The sequence below is a fragment of the Triturus cristatus genome, chromosome 8 (assembly GCF_964204655.1).
Source record: "Triturus cristatus chromosome 8, aTriCri1.1, whole genome shotgun sequence".
Lineage (NCBI taxonomy): Eukaryota > Metazoa > Chordata > Amphibia > Caudata > Salamandridae > Triturus > Triturus cristatus.
Window position 1 is genome coordinate 22,725,187 of NC_140591.1, and position 22,348 is coordinate 22,747,534.

Here is a 22,348-nt window from a genome sequence, read left to right on the forward strand (position 1 = left end):
ACTGGATCCGGAAAGATTTTTCGTCAGCAGTACCTCTGCGCGTCTGAAGGTGGCGTCGGTCGGCTCCGCGTTCGGCGTCGTGGTCGCCGGGATGACATCACAGCAGCTACTTAGACGCGGCCCTCACGCGCTGACATCAGTTCTGTACACGACTTTCCCCACCAGAACAGAGCCATGCAAGACACTGACCATTGGTGCACAAAACTAGGACCCCGAAAGGATATCCTTAACCCTAGAAATCAGTTCGCAGAACGGAGAGGATGGGTGGGGCAGTAAGGAATCTATAACTAAGTAATGTTTCTTACAGATATATTGTTACCGAAGTTAAGTAACTTGTGCATCTGAAAGAAACACGTTAGTTATAGATTTATTACCTTAGAAAAGATACCCCAGCAATACCAACCCCGGTGGTGGGTCTGCGAACCAAGATCACACCAGAAAGTGCTGGAGAACAGAAAAGGCCAAAGAAGCCATCTCTCCAGACTTGGCTGTCCAGGCAGTAGTGTGTGGTGAACGCGTGAGGCAATGCCCACGTGGCCGCCTGACAGATGTCATTCAGAGGCCCTCCTCTTCCCAGGGCAGTAGTGGCTGCCATCGCCCTGGTGGAATGAGCGCGTAGCCCGACTGGAGGACCCATTTAAGCCAGAGAGAAACAAGCCTTAATACACAACACGACCCGTCGAGAAATCGTGCGTTTGTGTACGGCCCGACCCTTCTTTGCACCCACGTAGCCAACAAAAAGTTGATCATCCACCCGGAACGGTTTTGTGCGATCCAGATAGAAGGAGAGCGCACGTTTTGGGTCCAGGCGGTGGAGCCTCTCTTCCTCCTTTGAAGGATGCGGAGGCGAAAAGAAGGTGAGCAAAGTAATGGTCTGCCCGATGAGGAAGGCAGTGACCACCTTAGGAAGAAAGGATGGACGGGTCCGGAGAACCACCTTGTCTGGATGAACAGACAAGAAAGGAGGTTTAGAAGATAGAGCCTGGAGCTCACTCACCCTTCTAGCGGAAGTGATGGCTACCAGGAAAGCAGTCTTAAGAGTTAAGAGACGTAAAGGACAGTTATGAAGAGGCTCAAAGGGAGCTCACATTAAATAAGTTATCACAAGATTCAAGTCCCACTGAGGCATAACAAATGGAATTGGACGAAAAAGATGTTTAAGCCTTTCAAGAAACGGTTAACTACAGGGGACTTGAAAAGAGAAGGCTGGTCTGGCAGCCGAAGGAAGGCAGAGATGGCAGAAAGGTAGCCCTTGATAGTGCCCAGAGCAGAGCCCTGCTGGGCCAAAGAGAGAAGGAACAAGAGCACTTCAGAAAGAGGGGCTTCAATGAAATGTGGTATTGCTGGTTATCAGACCACTGGACGAGGAGACGTTCTTCTATTAGGCAAGACAGCGGTACTCCGTTATTCCACATTTCCAAAACAGCGGTATTCCGCTATTCCACATTTCATTGATGGATAAATGACTCTTTGGACCCTACTTACAGCTCGACACTACTGCATATGAAAGCTTTACGCCTATCTTGCGTAGTTACGAGAAACCTCGTCAACTATACCGTTATTGACGCTAATATTTTGCCCCTTTGGGTCCGAATTCTTAAACATACATACTTACTTGACCAGCTGAACATATAGGAGCCCTGACGAAGTTCCCTCTGGCAAGAATCGGGAACGAAACGCGTTGGCTGTGTGCCAGTTTTAAAAGATGTACTGAATAAGAAGAAGTAACTCTGGAACAAATCTTGACGTTTGTGTATTAACTTCGCAACGAGCGCACCTTCCATTTCCTCTCGTGAATGTGGCTACTATTGACACCCCTGGACGGCGAGTGTGGGAAGTGACTGCACCACCTTCTGATTTGACTGTACATACAGACTGGATGTGCTTGACCTTGGTCTGCAGTTTGTTCTTTCTTTAATATCTCATTCTCACTGAAACCCGTGATAAGGGCTGAAAGATCGGAATCATAGACCGAATAACCCGGACTCGCTGTTCGGGAGGATAGACCCGAAACTGTGTCGTGTTCAGAACCGCTCCGATGAAGAAGAGCTTCTGAGAGGGAATCAGGTGCAACTTCGGCACATTGATGGGGGAACCCCAGCAAATGCAGGAGGTCGGCCGTAGTCTGGAGGCGGGAGATGACTGCCTGGGGCGAGCCCGCCTTCAACAGCCAGTTGTCTAAATAGGGAAACACTGAGACTCCTGATCTGCACAGATGAGCTGCGACCACCGCCATCACTTTCGTGAACACCCGACGGGCGCTGGGAAGGCTGAAGGGGAGCACGGTAAACTGAAAGTGCTTGTGTCCTACAGTAAACCGCAGGTAACGCCGGTGGGCTGGCAGGATGGGAGTGTGGAAATATGCATCCTGGAAGTCCAACGCTACCATCCAGTCTTGCGGGTCGAGGGCAGACAAGACCTGAGCAAGCATCAACATTTTGAACTCCTTCCGGAGGAAGCGATTGACTTCCCTGAGGTCCAAGATAGGACGCAGGCCCTTGTCCTTCTTGGGAACCAGAAAGTAGTGGGAGTAACAACTACGACCTACTTCTGGTACAGGAACACGTTCGATGGCTCCCTTGGCCAAGACAGCCGTAACTTCCTGCTGGAGAAGGGCCAGATGATCCTCCGACATGCGGTGGTACCGCGGTGGCATGGCTGGAGGGGCAGTCTCGAAGAGGAGGGAGTAGCCCCTTCGGACTATTTGCAAAACCCACCTGTCCGAAGTGATGTTGCGCCAGTGAGGGAGGTGATGTCGAATCCTGCTGCCCACTGGCGTTTGATGGGCCTGAAAGGTCGGACTAGAAGGGTTTGGAGGCTACTGCAGAGAGGGGGGGGGGGGGGGTTGGTGCACTGGCCTGCCCACTGGCCCCCTGAACCACGATATTAGTTTCCACATCCTCGGCCAGGCGAAGGTTGGGTAACCTGCTGCGGCCTGTAGTCCTGGGTAAGATGTAGCGGGCCACGCCTTCCGTAGCCACTAAAGCGGCGAAAAGCAGACTGTGCCGGATGGGAGGAGAGGCCTAAGGACTTGGCCGTAGCCCGTGAGTCCTTGAAGCTCTCTAGGGCACTGTCTGCTTTGTCGACAAAAAGGTGACGGCCATCAAAGGGCACGTCCATCAAGGTGCTCTGGACATCCCCTGAAAAGCCAGTAGACCTCATCCAGGCGTGGCGTCGAAGTGCTACCAACGTTGAAATGGTCCTGCCCAGAGAGTCCGCGGTCTCAAGCCCACAACGGATCGTAAACTTAGCTGCATCTCTCCCGGCGGCAACAGCCTGGGAGAGCACTGTCCGGGCCTTCTCCGGACACTGAGGCAGCACTTGCGCCACCGTATCCCACACAGAGTGCGAATAATGTCCCAAGAGACATGCAGTGTTTACGGATCGCAGTCTTAAGCTGGTGGAAGAAAAACATTTCTTGCCAATATGGTCCAGCTTCTTGGATTCCCTTTCCGGTGCAGCGATAGGGAAGGTTGGAGATAGAGGCTTGGACCACCAAGCTCTCCGGGGTGGGGTGTTGGGAAAGGAAAGTGGGGTCACCTGGAGCCGGGTGGTGGCGTCGGGCGATCATCTTGTCCACGGGAGCCCACGTGTTGGGCCTGGACCACGTGCCCAAAAGGACGTCATTGAGGGCCTCATTAAACAGAAGCAGGGGCTCTGAAGAGCTCGCTGCCGGTTGAACCACCTCAGTCAGGAGGTTAGTCCTGACCGTAGGAAGCTCGAGGTTGAGAACCTCGGCCGCCCTACGCAATACCACAGCGTATGACACTCCCTTCTCTGTAGCCATGGTAGGAGGAGACAACATGCCAAGGTCGGGTGAAGTGTCAAGACCACTGGCATCCCCAGTTCCTCTCTCCAGTCCTGATCTTGGTCAAGCTGTTCGGATAAAGGGTCACCTGACCCCTCCCAGTCCTCCTCATCTTCCTCAGGGTGCCACTGTGGTTGGAAAGAGGCCCCACCCGGCACAGGATCCGGCATCGGACGACGCCGGTCCAGCTCTGTGACCACGGCAGGAAGGAGGCGGTGGTCGACGCTGGCAGGAGGGGGCGGGCGACCGCCGTCAGGCACGGTAGTGGTGCCGTCGGAAGCAGCGCCGGTGGAGGTGTAATAAGGTCAACCGGCACCGATCCGGATCCAGGCCTGGATCCAAGGGGGGACTGAGCGGCTGCAGCCGCCAGCAGCAAAGACTGAGGCCCCCAACGGAGTCCGCGGGGCCCGAAGGCGTGCCGGCAGGGTCGGTCTACCCAAAGATGGCATGCATCGCCTCGTAGAACGTACGAAGCTGGGTGGGGGTCGCTCCAGGTCCCGGAAAGGGAGGGAAGCTCTGAGCCATCCCTTCGGGCTCGGCGCGTGGAGCCGCGGGGGTGGCACCACCAGCGCGCCTTGTCGGATCGGCCGACCGACGAAGAGAAGTCTAAGAGCGACGATGCTTCTTCGACTTCTTCTTATGCTTTGACGAACCCGACCCAAGTGCAAAGAATTCGATGACATCGAGCCGGAATGGCGATGGCTCCGCGACCGGTCCCTCGACCTCCCTCTCCCTCGACCTGACTGCCAGTGCTCAAGCAGCTTTCGGGACCGCTCCCGCAAAGCCTTCGGCATCAACAACTGGCAGTTGGAGCACGACTCGGGGTCGTGGTCGCGTTCCAGGCAAAAAAGACACGAGGTGCGGATCCGTCACCAACATCATGCGATGGCAGGATCCGCAGGCCTTAAAACCAGGCATCCCTCGTGCACCTTACAGAGTCGAAGACTCGAGAAAGGACGTCGACAAAAGTCGAGAAAAAAGTTAGTCAAAAAATAAATGACTGAGGTACCGCTCTTCCCGGATCTGCGCTGGCTGGTGCAGAAAAAGAAGGAACTGACGTCAGCGCGCGAGGGCGGTGTCTAAGTAGCTGCCGCGACATCATCTCCGAGATCATGACGCCGACAACGAACGCGAAGCCGACCGTACCACCTTCCGCCGCGCAGAGGTACTGCTGACTTGGGATCCAGTATGACGCCTGGGGGTAATTCTAAGGTAAGGAATCTATAACGAACGGGTTTCTTTCAGATATATGTTTAAGTCCCTAGTATATGGTTTAGAATTCTGCCCAGGGCCTAGAAATTAAATGCTGCTTTTGGATTGAAGAACCTATTTGGCCATCTACTACAGTGGCAGTGCAACCATGGATACAAACCTAAACTGTGCAACCGGACTGCTGCAGTGTAACATGTGCAGTGAGATATGTTCAAATAACCCTTTTGACAAGTAAAACCCTCCCTTTTAAATATTAGTAACACACCCCTATGCAATATTACTAAGTCCCTGCAATGATAAGGGCCAAAACTGTATTTTCACTGTGGCAAGCCTAGAGATCTTATGTAGAAAACCAGGGTGCAGATTACAATACTAACACTGCTAACTCAGGAAAGGAACCAGCTAGAAGAATAATTAAATCTCTATTTTTATTACTGATTAAAAATACAATTCAATGGTGAAGTCTGATTTTTAATACATATGAAGGAAAAGTAACTTTCAGAAAGTTAGCTTTTTCCTGCCTAAAGTTCAAGGAGGCTAATTTGCATAAACTCTCCAGCTTCTACCAGCCAGTGCTCAGCCTTGGGGAAGCGACACAGCTAAACACCACAGAATAATTCAGCGTGGTCACTGTGAGCATACTATAACACCACTAATGAGCCACATGTAATACTTGGGGGACACTTAAAAGAGACAGAACAAAATGGAAAGACAATTCTTGTGGATACTCTGTCTGGTTGCTGAAGGACCCTACTTTTTCCGAACTAGACTTCTGTCTCTAGGTTTGTTGTGGGTTGTAATTATTCGCCCCCACCAAGACATACAGTTTTACCTGCATTGTCACGAGGGGACACACGAGGCACCTTCTTGTTTATACAGGGTCTCTACCATTACAGGTATGATTGGGGGAACTGTGGGGTGGTAATTAGCATAAAGTAGATTACATTATTTAGTCAGAATATTTTGTTCACCATTTTACAGGGTAATGGAAAGGAGGTACGTCCAATGTATCAATCTGACTGTTGCTCTAAACTTATTATGACAAAGAGTAGTTAAAATATTACCAGGTATGTGTCTGGTGGCAAAAACTTGAGAATTCTAAACAGGTAGACCTCAAAACAACCTTTCTGTGGGTCGCACTGTAAGAAAATGATTAACTGGCAGAAACAAACAAGACAACTTCCAACACACCGGAGGACTTCATGCCATTGGAGGTCCAGTTATTCCCAAAGGAGCTACCATTGCTTGGACGTATGGGGAGCAGGGGCAGCGGGTTGAAAGGAGGGATCCTTCAGAGAAGGATATGTTGAGGCCTGGTCCTACCATGAATGAAACATCATCTGTACTGGGCATTCAGTGCTGAAGACCTCCACTTGGGTTGCCTACTTTGTTGCTTTGCAGAGGAGGCTTTACTCTTGGCCCCTAGTTCAGAATGCGTTCATAAGATAGAAAAGAAAGTTTTAAGAGGAAACAGTCTCCCTATGTTAGGTTTCTTCTGGTTGACGTGCAGGGAACAATTTAGGTTACCCTTGCTTATCAGATGAATGATTGCCATGCCCTTCCACAACACAACACGCGCACACCGAGGAGTGGATAGTTCTATCCAGAAGCCCACCTCATACTGTACCTACAGCCCCTTTCATCTGGTACCTCTATTTGCAATTACTGTGTCAGCCACAGAGCACTCTCCTGGCCCTCCCTTTGATTTAGGTTTGAAATGTCAACATGCTCATGACAAAACAAACACATACCAAGGGATCTGTGCGCCCCTAGGGGTTTAGGAGCACAGACACTGAATGACAGATGGAAGCGGTGGCTTTTTAGAAATGTCTAGAATTTGAAATGGTCTTTCTCTAGTCTAAGCTGTAATGGGATTGTGTTCCATGAAGAGGAGCCCTGTGTGTGTAGTTATCTTCCTCTGAATTCCTTGAACCTTGTGAGACACTCTCAAGAGACCTTTGACCTCTGGTGGGAAGGTCAGAGACAACAATTTGGGAAGTAGTTGAGCAGCACTCTGTGGGTGTGGCAGGGGATTCTGAAGTGTAATCGTTCTTTTACTGGGACCCACTAGGGGCGTCTTCACTGCAATGAGAGAGATGGGAGAAAGATGGCTACGGCCAAGATGAGTACTGACGGAATTACAAGAGCGGGACTTCACCGAACCACCAGTTAGGGATACCTATTCTCTCTGTACTTCAAGAAGCATTTATTATTTCCATTGTGGCCACCTTTTGCTCTGTTCTGTAATCCCACAGACATGTCTACTTACACAGTTCACACTTCAGTCCATGCGTCTCTCCTATGGAATTGATCCGCACCATGGGGGTGTTGCCAATATTCTCCAAAATGGTGGACATGATTTTGGACGGCTTGGACCTATGGACGAGAAATTAGAAGCCATCAGCTGCAGAGCTTTGATGTGCATGGGCAGGGTGTGGTCAGTAGAAAAAAATGTTACTTACCTGTAACGATTGCTATCACGCGCCCCCTGCAGGATGGGATGTGATACTTTGGGCCCTAGAAAATGATAGGTTCACTGGGAGGTTAATAGGATGAATAGAGGCTGTTGGCCACAGCTTCTCAGGGAGTGTGGGGAGCGAGGGACCCGGCCACAAAGCTTGAACTGACCATTTATACTGTTGCATCAACTCTGTCCAGGGGGTAAATAAGCAGACCCCAGGCAAGAGCTTCCCCAGCCGGAAGTGTCCCAGTGCCTGTCAGACATGCTTATAGGAGACACAGACGCAACAGACCCAAAGCCCAGAAGGACCAAAGGAAATGTCACACACAGGATTCTTGAGAGGGAAATTCATTCCTTCCCAGGGATCCCACGGCTGAGTAAGTGTGGCTTTGAAATGAAGGAAAAGACACCAGCGGCAGAGGAGCAAGGAGCAGACCCCTAACTCAGGGCAGACCTCTACCCTCCGAGCAGAGCTCAACCTCAGAACAGGCCTCTACCTCGAAGCAGAGCAGGCCTCTACTCTGGCAGGGGCCAGATAATTGTTTTGCAACTGTGCCTCCAAGGTGGAAGAAGACACTGGTCCAGTGGGATCCCAGGGGGGGGTTTTGTCACGGTGGCACTCAAGGGCCAACCATGCTTTCGGAGAGACCCTTGGGGAGTGACATTTTGTGGCTGTGCGTTTCCGAAGGAGCCAGGGGGTAGCTGTTCATAACTGTGCCCCCACCGGGATTCTATGCCGGTGTCATGGGCGGGAAAGGGAGTTAAGAAGTGTGGAAGTGGACACGAGCGGAGCTTCCTTCCAAAGGGTCAGTGGACGGGTCTCTTGATGCAAACATGTGGAATAACCGACAGGCCTCAAGGATGAATACTGCGTAAGGCAACTCGGCCTTCAGTCCTTCAGAGAGCAGTAAACTGCATGGCAGTAACATGGTAAGCATATCACTCAGAAGTGCTGTTCTAAGCACTATATAATAAGCAGGTCTGATCATTGTTATTATCATGGATTCTAGCTAGCTCGTTGCCGTCTCTTTTGGACCTTTCAGACTCATCGCCCTCCAGAGTCTGCTCTGTGGTAAATGGCGCGGAGGCTCCGCTCTTCTGGCATCCCACCAGGATAGACACATCTCCACCCATTACTCTACCCCAGGAAGAGAACGCAGATCAGAACGTGACAGGAGGCAAATGAATGGTTGGAAAATGTAGACCAAGAAAGGAAAATTAGAACAAATTAAACATCAGAGTTTAAAGGCAAAAAAAAAAAAAAAATGGAAACAAAGGATGCCATTAACCCCTTCGCTGCTAGGCCTTTTCCCCCCTCTGGTAAGCCTATTTTTGGGAGTTCGTGCTTAGGCCCCTATAGCTTTTTGAGCACATATGGTATCCACGCCAAATCTGCGTCCTTTTCTTCTAACATCATGGGGATTCTAAAGGTACCCAGGGTTTGTGGATTCCCTGGAGGGGACCCAGAAATTCGACAAAATACAGCAAAATTTAGTTTTTGGGGGGAAAACTGCTGCAAATGAAAGGGTTTGTGGGGCTGAAATCCCCATTTTCCCAGCTTTTAGGGGGGGGGGGGGGATTACAAACTTTTGTCATAAAAAAAAAAAATGTACACAGTTTTGGCATTTTTCTGGGACATAGCCTATTTTTGCTATTTTTTGTGCTTTCAACCTCCTTCCAGTTAATGGTAGAAATGGGTATGAAAGCAATAATGGATCCTGGAAAGCTATACATTTTAGAAAAGTAGACAAGATTCTAAATTCAGCAAGTGGTCATTTGTGTAGATCCTTCAAGGTTTCTTTATAGAAACTAACAGTTAAATATAGGAAAAATTGAAAGTTAGTTGAAAAAAACAGCCTTTTGTGTCAACGTTTTCCCCTGTAACTTCTTCTAAGTATGACAGATTTTTTTAAAGCAATATACCGTTACATCCGCTGGACATTACTGGTTGTGGGGATATATAGGACTTGTAGGTTCACCAAGAACCCGACGAACCCAGAGCCAAAAACTGAGCAGACTTGCAATGGTTTTTTATTATGCACCGGGTATATACCACGGGGTGGGTGGAATTTTGTGGATCCACACAGATTCTATAACTTTCCACCACAGAAATGAGGAAAATTTATTTTTTGGGACAAATTTTTAGGTTTGCAAGGGATTTTGGGTAACAGAACCTGGCGAGAGGCAGTCGAGTCACCCCATCCTGGATTCCCCTGGGTGTCTAGTTTTCAAAAATGTATAGGTTTGCTAGGTTTCCCTATGTGCCAGCTGTGCTAGGGCCCAAAATCCACAGGTAGGCATATTGCTAAAAACAAATCCGTACCTAGTTGGCTTTCTGCTGCCCTGGGGGGGATAGGGATGCCCCAATATGCCCCCAAGGGGGGCAGAGACACTGTGGCTATTTTTTGGGGGGTGGGGGCATTGGAATGCCCATGATGGGCAGCCCACACATAAAAATGCCAGCGTAATCATTGGCGTCTAGTCGGCTTTTTGCCCCCCTGCCGGTGGGGGTGGCAGATTGGGGGCTCCTGCCCCCATCTTACCCCCAGGGGCGGGGAGAAAGGCTGTAATTTGTGCGGGGGTGGGGGCATGGGCATGCCTGTTTTGGGCAGCCCCCACCCTAATTAAAATTTGCCCAAAAAAATCCCCGGCGTCTAGTGGGCTTTTTGCCCCCCAGGGGGCAGATTGGGGGCTACTGCCCCATCTGCCCCCCAGGGGGGCAGAAGGTTGTCATTTTTGTGGGGGAGGGGTGGGGGCATTGGCATGTCCATTTTGGGCAGCCCCCACCCTAATTCAGATTTATCCCAAAATATCCCTGGCATCTAGTGGGCTTTTTGCCCCCCCCAGGGGGGCAGTTTGGGGGCTACTGCCCACATCTGCACCCCATGGGGGGCGGCAGAAAGGCTGTAATGGTGGCGAGGGGGGGGGGGCATTGGCGTGCCCACTTTGGGCGGGCTCCAACCTAAAAAAAATGGTGCGAAAAAAAATCCCTGGTGTTTAGTTGGCTTTCTGGCAGATTGGGGGCTACTGCCTCATCTTCCCCCCAGGGGAGGGGGGCAGAAAGACTGAATTGTGCCCATTTCTTCATTGGGGGGAGCGAAGGCGCTTGCCCAAGGGCCGCTCCCCCCTCCCTGGTGTCTAGTGGGTGGATCCCTGCTTGGGGATCGCCCTCCTGTGGCTAACCCCAAGCAGGGATCCACTGGGGTTCTCCCCTTTCCAATTCTACCTCTCCCGTCTTTCTACGTGCTCAGGGGGCTGAGATAGCCCCCTGAGCACGTAGAAAGTGAAACTGAAATGAGCCTAAAGGCTCATTTCAGTTTCGGTTTCTATGCAATGACGACACAGCGACGTGCGTGCTGATTGTCATTGCACATAAACCAGGGAGGGGGCCTGGGGAGCTGGGGAAGCTCTTCCCCAGCTCCCAAGGCTTTGGGGGAGATAAGGAAATCCCTCTGCTGTCTGCAGCAGAGGGATTTCCTGCCCCTGGCCTCATGACGGAATGGTTCCGTCATGAGCACAGGGATGCTCATGACGGAACCATTCCGTCATAAGCATCGAAGGGGTTAAATAGGATTAAAAGCCTCAAACAGATAAAGGAAATTAATAAAAAAGAAAAGATAAAAGAAACTAGTAAAAAGTACACTGCAAAAGACTTAGGGGGTCATTATGATGGCAGAAGGACCGCCACCGCCAGCTGTGCGGTGGCGATCCGTCCGCCATCAAACGTGGATTGACCGTCCACCACATTAGGATGGCGGGCGGATCCACACTGCGACGGAGGCGGACCCAAAGACCGTCCGTGATGGAACCGCCACAGGCAATCGGACCGATGAGATATTCAATTTAGGAAAACAACATTTTTTACTTATTTTGCGTTTAAGAAGTGCTGGCAGAAATAAACATTGGTCAAACAAATGACTATGAGGCCTCCATCTTAATGGCAGGGCTACATTTGGAATTAACATTCAATTCGATCATTTCATGCATGAAGTGGAGTCAACCAATGTAAGAAGGGCGCCACTAGGCCTACCGCTTGATGCCTTTCAAGCAGAGATTTCATATGCAGCAAAGTTTTTAAACGTAAAATTAGCCAGCTTCCATTGCTCTGGCAAACACATAACACAACAAGCATTGGCAAAGCCAACAGGTTTCATCTACGAAAGCTATTGGCTTTGGCAATATTTTTTAGCCATGCTGTATAGCAGCACAGATGCTTTGCAGTGTGATCAGAACTAATTTTAGAAAGCGCTTTGATACAGCCAGGGCTTTTTGTTTGAAGTGCATAAGCGCTGGATGCAACATAGATCTTTTTAAAGTCGAGCCTAGCGCAGCGCGCATGCACTGCTCTATTGAAGGCTTCTTGTGAATGCTCAAAACTTCGCTGTGTGGGTTTGACTCCTCCCACACATTGGATTGGCCTTTACGTGTGTCTTTCAATAATAAAAGCACGCAAATGGTCAAAGGCGGGTGCATGTCCCACCTCTTCTTCAAATGTAAACTCCCACGGCGTAATGCTCTCGGGAGCGAGCAGCAGTGGCAAGGGTGAAGCTGCATTCCTTGTCGCTTCGTGGATCAGGTTACTAATTAAACACAGCGCGGTCACTTTCACTTTAGCGGCCGCACTTGTTGTTTTGTGTGGGCTTGTTCCTTTAGCGCGGCTCCAAGTGTGCTTTCTCTTTCATTATTATGTCCCTAAAGCTTCCTGCCGCTTTTTGTTGTGTTACATGATTTGTTTGGTTTGCAATAGATATTAGGCTTTCTTCAATTCAAATGTGTGAGCGCAACCGTCAATATACCAATGTAAATGTTATTCTCGTTAGCAGCTCTCCCAGGCAAGCATCATAAAGCTATAAATTACAAAAAAGCCCATCCTTGACTCCTCTACAAAAAGTTGAACTCAGCTCTGCGGCGACAGATGGTAAACTTGAGAAGAGGGGGTCTTCTTGGCCAGGCACCTTTGCTGCAAGCACCCAAGATGCTGTTTTCTAAGGTCGTTGCTTATGGAAAATCGCACAACAATTCCTTGGGGAGAGCTATTTGAAATCACGTTTATTGGGCATCACTGGGTCGTATAGTCACCCATGTGAACCCCAACCTCATAAAACTGCGTCCTCCCTCCACGAGACTCTACCCCCCATGCGCACAGCATAGCAGCCGCTGTTATCACCTGGCGCGCCTTTTCAAAGCTGAAAGCCATCACATAGGTCATGGTGGGTGAGGCTAGGTTGAACCTAGCGTGAACAATCTTGTCACGGTCTTTTTGGAGACGGCGGAATTTTGGTGAACACATGTGAACTGCGTGTCATGAGACATTAACGGTTAGCCCCTCCACTGATGCCAGTCACACGGTGGCCATTTCACCGCATTGTTGCCCCTCTGCTATTAACGGTGCCCATTGAACAGGAGGACTTGGGGGGCACGGTGTGCCCATTATTAAATCTCAGACTGGCACGCGTCATACATAGTGCCGACTAAATACGGAAAGCCGGAGGGCTCGAAACATGGTGTCTTGATAAGAGCGCTTCACACAATGCTACGACTGGATCTATCTAGCTGCTGTCCAGCACCATCCATCACTCAACAATACACAGGTCTGTTCTACTTGAGCCAGCCACTGTCCAATGCGAATGACCCGCAAACAATGCAAACCACAGCCAAGCACAACGGCAGCAGCCCGCTATGACACCGGGAACACTTCTAGAACTTATATTGGAGCATGGATGAGCGTACTTGTAGCCCCAGAGCAGGTTTCAGATCAGCTGGAGGGAGGCGGAGGGGCCCTGTAGAGGCAGGTTCAACTGGTAACTCCACAAAGTTGGGCTTTATCTAGTTTTTTGTTTAATTTTACCCTCCTACCGTGCTATTTCATGTTGGTTTTTTTTATAGGCATAAGGGGGTGGGGGGTAATTCTTGGTTGCGACGATTGACCCAAAGGAGGGCGTGGATCGACTTCAGCTTATTTTTTTTTTAATACTTGTGGCTGCTTTTAAGGTAATTTATTCTTAGATTATTTTATTGAAATTATTAAATAGTGTAGGAGAGAAGGATCTGCTTCTTATAGTTACCCCCACTTTTTGCTGATGTTCAGTGTTTTTCGACTTAGTCTGACTGGGATCCTGCTAATCAGGACCTCAGTCTATCTGCTTTCTCTCTAAATTGATTACATGTACTTTAGGTACACTCCAGATTGGATTCTGGTGTATACCCACTGTAGTCCCTAGTATATGGTATGCTATGTACCTAGGGCATAGGTACCCCAGAGGCCTCTCAGGGGCTGCAGCATGTATTATGTCACCCCTGGAAGAGCATTCAAAATGACAACAGGTCTGCTACAGCAGCCTGTGCAAGGTGGTGCATGCACCCCTTACTTAGATATGGGGTTCACTATATCTATCCATATCACTGCACATATAAACCTTTCAGCCACTCCTATGGCAGGGATTATCAATCCTGAAGGCAGGATGCTAGGTTTTATGTGAGAGGGTGCCCATGCATGAGCAGAGCCCCTCTGCAGCCTTCAAAACCTCTATTCCGGGGTGGTTTCAGATGCAGCCATACCATATATACTTAAGTGAATTATAACCTCGCGGTAAATGCTAACTTTAAAACGGCTGCATGGAAACATGTCGTGTTTGGTGACAAACACCTTGGAATCATACCCCCACACCAGTAACTGGTGTGGGGGGTATGATTCCACCCTACCAGGGGGAGAAATATGACCGCACCGGTACACCCGGTACCAGCTTTGCAAACCCTGGCATCACAAAATGGATGCTGCCAGCCACAGACACGAGTCTCTCCTTCTGCCGCTGGACGAAACTCTAGCAGGGGACGGCTGGACAATAGGCTTCCTGTCACAGGGAGGTGTGACCAACTCCCAGACAGGCTTTAGTGTTTTGGGGCTCCGTGGGTGCACTCAGAGTGCTTTGATGTCTGCACTGGGGGCACATTTGGTGTCCCTGTGCATAGTCCAGCTCAAATCGGTTGCAGGGGCTACCAGCCCCTGCTCTGGTGTGAAACTGGACAAAGGACATGGGTGTAGCCACCCCCCTGTCCTGACTCTCCCATAGGTGCGTCTCCAGAGTTTGTCCCACCCCTTCCTTGGGTATAAAGTAGGAACCCCTGACTACAGGACTTTCGATTTACCTGGATGAAACTCTGCTACAGAAACCAAGTACTTCAACTATCTACACTACATTGGATGACCGAAGAATCTCCCTTGGAGTAAAGGAGTTACTCCCCTGCAAGGCAGGCACCAAAAACGCATCTGACCGGTTTGCATCTACGTTGTTCCTGACGAACCCCGAAGATTTTGCCACACAGGAGATGGGTTCCTAAGCTTCCCAGAGACCAACCAGTGCTCTCAGCAAACCTGAGACCCGCAGCCCTCGTGGGGACCGTGCAACCCCTGGACACCGTGCACATATGCAGCAGCATATGCTTTTGGGCGATCCCTGAGGCTGCGCTTTGAGCTACTTGTAGTCCAGACCCCGAGCAGTGATTCCACTGAAAATTACTGGCCTACACTCCACAAGTGTTCCGTGGGCTGGTATTTTGTGATTCCTCTCGAGGTCCCTTCGCGATCCCTGATCCGTTGACCTGTGGGTCCCTGAGAAGGGACCTGTGGGTCCCTGAGAAGTGAACTGTAACTTTAAGTGGACTTACCTGGTTGCTCCAGATGTGTCCTGACTCTCCATTGCTTGGGGAGTCCCCAGGACCTTGCTGGTCCACACCGAAGAACAAGTTACTTACCTTTGGTAACGCTTTTTCTGATGGATACAGTATCTGCCTGTGGATTCCTCACCTTTTCCGTGGAATGCTGGTGCAGGGGATATTCACAAGGTGAGGAATCCACTGGCAGATGTATCCATCAGAAGCATCTGTTCTCTGACCGCAAGGGTTGCAGTTGCCAAGGCTTGTTGGTCTCCAATCCGGACACCGACCCCCCAGCACTCGACATCCTTGGTGGGACAGCTCGCCTGTGGACTTTGGTTGTCGTCGACGTCTCCTGGTCCCTGTGGCTGCAGAGTCAAGCTTCACCTCTTCTCACCTGAAACACCCAACATTGGTGGGCATTAGTCTATCGTGACCCCTGGTCACTGTGAAGTGACCCAGACTCTGTCCCCTTTGCTTTCAGGTTCATCTCAGCTCCGATCCAGGTTTGGATCACACTCGACACTTCTCATCTTTCCGGCAGCAGTACTTTGCAGCATCACGCCATTGAAAACGACGAAGAATCCCGACACCATTTGACACCTATGCACCCGGCTTCCCTGGGTTAGCTAACACGAGTACTCCGGTGCTCACATGGTTGGTGGCCTTAGAACCTTCTAAGTTTGAAAGGGTTTGCTCAAAGTCTTCTAAGTGTCCTTAATCTTTAAAATTCCAAAAGCGACTTTCCCCATACGATTGTATGGAGCTTGCGGTTGTGTTCTCACACTGCACGCGTCCCCCGTGTCACTACATTGGGTGGTTCCTTGGGGTCCCAGCGATTCTACGTGCTCTAGGCATTGTGTCTAGTCAAGTCGTGGTTCTTAGAACACTTTAATATATGGTTTGGTCTCCCCCTGGGGCCCACTGTGTATGGTGCTATTTACTGTTGTTTTAGTACTGTAATATTGTGTATCTTGTTCTCTAATCTCATAAAGAGGTTAGTAGAGAGTGTTCAGAAATAAATACATATATTTTATATACACCTTGTGTGGTTCTCCTTTCATTTGGTCATTCAGGAGGGTATAATCTGGTAAACCAAGCTGCTTTACACTCCTTCGAGGCTTAGCCTGAAGGCTTCTCTCCATAGCTACCACTAGGAAAGCTTTCAATAAAGGTTGTCTTTAACCTAATCATCAATGAGGGTCGTTTGGACTGGTGCAGGGTGCCCACTAAAGCTAGTTGACAGCATATACCAGGCCAACTTCTCACAAATAGTACATTGAAATAAAAAAAAAGTATAAGGCCTGTCTACAGGGGTGATCAGACCCCTCTGAACTCGGCGTCTGTCCTCTCAATAGCGCCACCCTCAGTAAATAGGTCCCTGCCCGGCCTTATTTACCTCGCTGCTTCGGCACACAATAGACCCCGAGGAGAGCCCCCTTCAGTAAACAGGGAACCCATCGTGTGGTTCCATGGCTGGGTGATTCAGATCAGACGTGAAGGCGCTATTTGCAAGCTAGTAGCAGTTTTCAGACCAGGATACCCGCTAGATGTCTGGGCCCTTCTGCCCCATTAAATCCGAGGCGAAATAGGCTGCCCTGCCTCGTTGATGCTTGTAAATCTGAATTTCACAATCTCCCACCCCTGCCCTTTCCAGGGGCTGCTTCTGTGCATGTCTGGGGCTTGGCCCTACCCAAGCACAGACTACACCAACAAACATCATGTAAATTGCAAAAGAAAAACGGTGTCAGTTATTGCAGTATATATTTAGGAACACATTGCTCTACAATGTACCAGAAAAACATTGCTAATAACTCTCGCTAAACACTTATAACGTCCCAAAGGCGAGAGCTATTGGCTATGCCAATGCTTGTTGTTATTGTTTTTCGAAAAGCTGTACAGCAGCCATGCTGATATACACCAGTGCTACAAATCACTGCCAAGTCTGCAACAATGACCAAGCTGTAAAGCATGAACGGCAATGGCACAAACAATAGTTTGATAGACGAGATCAATTAACTCTGCCAATGCTGGTTAGGTCTTGGAACAACATCCCTGTGATTCAGAGTAAAACAGTTAATCTTCCTTGGGTGAAAAAACAAAAAAATATGTAATTTGGCAAAATATCTTGTTGGGTAAAAAAAACAATAGGATCCATGTCCAAGTAAAAAAACATTTGGAAGTAGATGACATCCGTTGTCGCAATAAACATCCATTTCAAAGGAGAATCGTGCTTCTCAGAAGTGCGGATATCATAGTACAACAGTTACAAATGGTAAGAGGTTCAACAAGCACGACAGGGAAGAAGAAAAAATAATTTTGCAATCATAGAGTTATCCGGGCAAGGACAAAAATCAAGCTGAAGCAATCTGTACTTGGTCCATGCTCCAGCTGAAAGAAGAGGAAGTGAAGCCAAAAGGCGGTGGCCAATTGGAACGCAGCAAATGAGAGTGACAATGACACCAATGAATGTTAAGCAGTGGGCGGGCAGCAAGTCCCTTATTGTAAACAATATCTCTAGCAAGCGAGAATGCATGCGCTGTTGCAGGCTAGACCTAAAAAGGTTTTTTTTTTAAACGTATCTAACTATCCCCTCCTCCCACCACTCCCCCCAGTTTTAGTTGTCTTCCAAGTGATGTTTCAGGAAAAAAATCATAAGATACTGTAAAGGAAGTAAAATAGGTTTTAGGCAGATCAGGTATCTTAAGAGAATTATGAATGAAGGGAGCTGGTGAGATTAGTTTCAGACTCGTTGCCTGTCACAAGAATCTTTGTCATGTGGTTTAAACGCACGGATATTTCATTCGACCAGCTCTGGGAATGGACACCACTAAGTTGTTGACTTTGTTGGAATAACACACCGCTGCCCATTTAAAATTCCTGCAGTTCTTCCATGACAAGAATATTGTGATGTTGAGTATTGCCAAGTGGCAGCAAACTGTTGGGTCTTAAAATGTTGCTCAACTGTGGTGCAATTTTAAAGGCCAATGTTATAAACCATTTCTATAAGGCGTCCGTTGATAAAACAGGGTTAATACCCGCCATCTTTAAAAAACAAAAATGATGCTGGAAAATCAGTGCTAAACCATTAAGGACACAATTATAGGCAACAAGTTAGAAAGAAAACTTGGACAACCTTCTTAAAGAGTCCTAAAAGTCCACCGTAATTCTATGACCTAGCATGGGAACATGTGTATGATTTGCAGAAATAGAGAAATGGGCCTGGAATCCATGCTCCAAGCAACCACTGGTGAACTCCACTGAGGCCTGAGAAAACATACACTCGAGAAAAGAGCAAGTGCAAATTCACTGGTTATAATTTCTATTTATTTCCAGAAGGAAAATATTTTTTCCCCATGGACAAACTCATTTCCGTGCACCTCCACGTCATTTTATGTTTTTGTGTAGTGGATGGTCCCTTCCCACTCTGGATAATGGTTTATTCCTGCCCATGTCAAGAGGACATTTCCACCCTTTTCCAAGGTGAGGATGGGTAGGAGAGGAGTTAGTGTGTGCCCTGAAACACCTAGGTGTGTGGGTGGACATGAATAGATGTGGCACTCCAGCCCTGGACGCCCCCTTCCCCCTGTCTCCCGCCCCCGTGAGTAGGTGTGTGCGCGCACCAACATTTAAATACTAGCAAACCCTTTGAGTATAACACCAACTTCTGCGCAAGTCGCACTGACCAGCCTAAATAGCTTTAAGAATGAAGCTCAAAACATTTTGACTCTGATGAGGCCGCGCAAAGTTCATCGAGTCGCGAAGTGTAAACGAGTGACGTTTCGCTTGGTCCATGTTCACAATTATGGCAAATAATGGAACTGAGGCCCGATGAGAGGAAGTGATCGAGAGGGGTCTCCGTGACCTTCAGATGGCAACCGAGACACTGAGTCACAAACATCACACAATAACATTTAGTGAAATAGATGCTTCCTCACAAACCAAAGTAAGGTAGAGAGCGATGGTATATCCCACGCGGCACAGTGGAAGCGATCGCTGTCCAGAGCCCTACCACGGCCTAGAGCTCCCCTTAATGCTTCCGACTCACTGCAAGACATCCGATGGGACAAGTGGATTCCTACACGGGGCAAGTGGGTTTATGAAGCATTCTGCCCCCTGGACAAGAAGATCTTTTAAAAAATTCCCCACCCCTGATGTCTGATCTTGAGTCATGAGTACAAACATTTGCCTCCAAGTCCTCTAAGGAGGGGAAGCGCTCTCAGGACCAGAGCGATACTGGATGTCTGTAGCAGAAGGAATGGATTCTGATCCGGTATCTGTAGAATGAGGTCTATCCCTTCGCTTACTTGTTCACACAAAGTGACAGTGACAGTCCCACCCGGCTTTGAAGGGACAAGTTCTATGGACCCTTATAGTCTCAATTTTTAGGATGTTAACTGAGGTTGGCACAGTACACGCCAGCACCTACAGGGAGGTCTTTGGCGCGAGCATCACACTGCTACTGAGCATGCCCACACCGGCAATCAGAGTAGGAGTCCTTAACTTCCACAAGGAGTAATTTCATACTAACCCTGTAGTCTCGTCACAGCAGTCACGAGAAGAGGAACCAGAGGCTGCCTCTCTCCAGGTTTGGCATTAATCGCCGGTTGTGTTTGCACAGATGAACGCGTTCAACCCAAGGAGGCCCCTTCATACACAGAAACGTGCAGGGGAGAAAGGTGGATTGAATCCATTAATGTGACACTTTTAGTCATACTCACTTCCCTATCACAAAGTCCAGGTGAGTAGTTGTGAACAGTAAGTACTGCTTGTGGGTGGCGTCTTCGAGGAAGTGGACCATAACTCCTCCTTAAGAATCACTTTTTCCCCTTGCGAACTACGACTGTTTTGTAACAAATCCTATGAAAAGGGAATCTGCAGAGGCGGAATGGCAGCTGGTTCCCCTTCCCTCCACATGGACCTGTGTGAGGCTGTTATATAGTCCAAGAGTCCCACATCTGGTGTAGGCGCTTGTGGTGTGAGTGTCTCATGCCTATGCTTAGACCTCGCGTGGGATCTGGAAGATCACCAACGGAATCTCTAAACAGCAAACTTCCCTCGAAGGACGTCTACTGAGGTGAGCACAGTCTCTGTGCTGCAGTATTTGTGTAGGGGGCATGCAGGGACCGCGTAAAACTGTCCTCTCATCTGTTGGTTCTATGATGTGCACAGAGGATCTCGGAGCCCTAGACACAACTGGGTCAACGCCCTCCAAATCCGATCGGTCTTTGGTGTGATGAAACATTCAAGACACGAGAACCCCAGGAGATATTCTACATACACCTGCGTTCCCACCAGAGGACAAGCGAGATCTCTCCAGTACCTCCAGCCACCAGGGAGTCCCATTCACCTCCCAGGAATTAAAAAACATAAAAATACTGAAGGCGCGGAGAACTGTTAACCAAAGCAAAATTCATCCAAGAAGTCGATCCCTTTGTCAGCGAATGTAAGCAAAGGAATCTAGCAGGTCGAGGGGGTCCCAGGTGAAACTTTAGAGCATTCGCATGTTTTAAAGGACAGTTCCCATGGATGCCAACGGGTTGCTTGAGAAGGTGTTGAGGACTAAGAACAGGAAGACACCCAAACATGAGCCTCACTTGCAGTTTTTCTGGTACAAAGAGAATCCCTAAAATACTGTCCATATATAGAGGTACCGATAAACCTATCCTCTCAGCGCTGCATGGTAACGAGATCAGCTACTGGATGGAGAACAGTACTCACATGTACTCGCCTACTCTGTCTGCAGCTTGCAGTGCTGTAGATTCACATGCTGTGCCACTGCCACAGTCAGGCCTGGACTATTACAGGTTGTTTCCTTCAATATCTATAAATCAGTTCCAAGTATGTGACGTGCTTAAAACTGCACATGGTGATATGGGCTCTTTCAGTACTCTGTGTACATTTAGAGGTGCCAAATTGTTTGCGGGCTGGCATAAAAAAAGGAGCTTACTCTGTACCGTGTAAGAGTTAAAGTAGAGATGAACAAGATCCAGAGTTACAAATGTCTGTGTTCTTGCTACGCTGCAGACACAATGGTGTAGCTGAGCATGCGTCTCATTATAGCCAAGCTGAGCTGTGCACCTCTATCGCTACTGCTGAACACTTACGGCTTGGTGTGGTGATGAGGCGACTCCGAGATGGACATGCCAGCCTTCCATGTGCATCTGCTGGGCAGATCAGGTCGGATCCACTTTCTCTCCTTCTCACTGCCACCATTCATGGTCTCCTCCTCGGCTGCGCCGTTCACCAGAGCATTCTCCGAGAAGTGGGGGCAGGCGTTGGCTTCCATTTCGGCTGTCAAGGAGCCTGATGGCATCCTCGTCTAGAAGAGGAAAGAAAGATCAATATGTGGGATGCAAGACAAGGAAAAGCTGAAACATTTAAACAACCTAAGAAAACCCAACGAACCGAGCCATACGGATGCCACCATACACTCGACAACCCAAAGGTCTGAAGCAGTGTGACTGATCAACAGATACAAACTAATCCACGTAAGCATCCAACATTGGCTCAGGAGAGCTGGACCAGTTCACATTCTCAGGATAACCACTGACTGTGCACATATTCAACATTGGCTCGCAAGAGCGGAAGAAGGTCAGATTCTCAGGATAACCACGGACTGTTACAATATCCGACACTGGCTCGCAAGAGCTGGACCAGGTTACATTGTCAGGATAACCACTGACTGTGCACATATTCAACATTGGCTCGCGAGAGCTGAAGCAGGTCAGATTCTCAGGATAACCACTGACTGTTACAATATTCGACACTGGCTCGCAAGAGCTGGACCAGGTTACATTCTCAGGCTAACCACTGACTGTGTACATATTCAACATTGGCTCGCGAGAGCTGGACCAGGTCAGATTCTCAGGACAACCACTGACTTACAATATCCAACATTGATCTCGCAAGAGCTGGACCAGGTTACATTCTCATGATAACCACTGACTACGCACATAACAAATGCGATTCATTGTATGCAATTATTTAAGGTCACTTCTTACAAAGGATGAAACAGAGGGTGGAAAGAGATTTAGATAGTTTATTGTTCTTGCACATAAGATAGCACGTATAAGAAGATGCACTGTGCAGCCACAATAGAGAGATGTGCTATCATTAACTGCCAACTGCCAGAAATGGACACAGCCTTTAGCGTACTCATTCTTAGAGCTCTCTCAAACACCTTTATGTTGACAAGACAACACCCACACACA

The 22,348-nt window shown here is 48.8% G+C and overlaps 1 protein-coding gene across 4 annotated transcripts in view; it reads right to left on the reverse strand.

Annotated features, from left to right (window-relative positions):
- LOC146799865 (cystathionine beta-synthase-like protein) overlaps nt 1–22,348 on the reverse strand; it is a 307,153-nt gene that overhangs the window by 123,989 nt on the left and 160,816 nt on the right. For all 4 annotated transcript variants that reach the window (XM_085620762.1, XM_085620761.1, XM_085620759.1 and 1 more), the window contains exons 2-3: nt 21,242–21,456; nt 7,290–7,396 (exon numbers count right to left, since the gene is read on the reverse strand). In XM_085620762.1, the coding sequence (XP_085476888.1) occupies nt 7,290–7,396; nt 21,242–21,450 (316 nt within the window). In that variant the 5' untranslated portion in view covers nt 21,451–21,456. The remainder of the gene's footprint in view (nt 1–7,289; nt 7,397–21,241; nt 21,457–22,348) is intronic.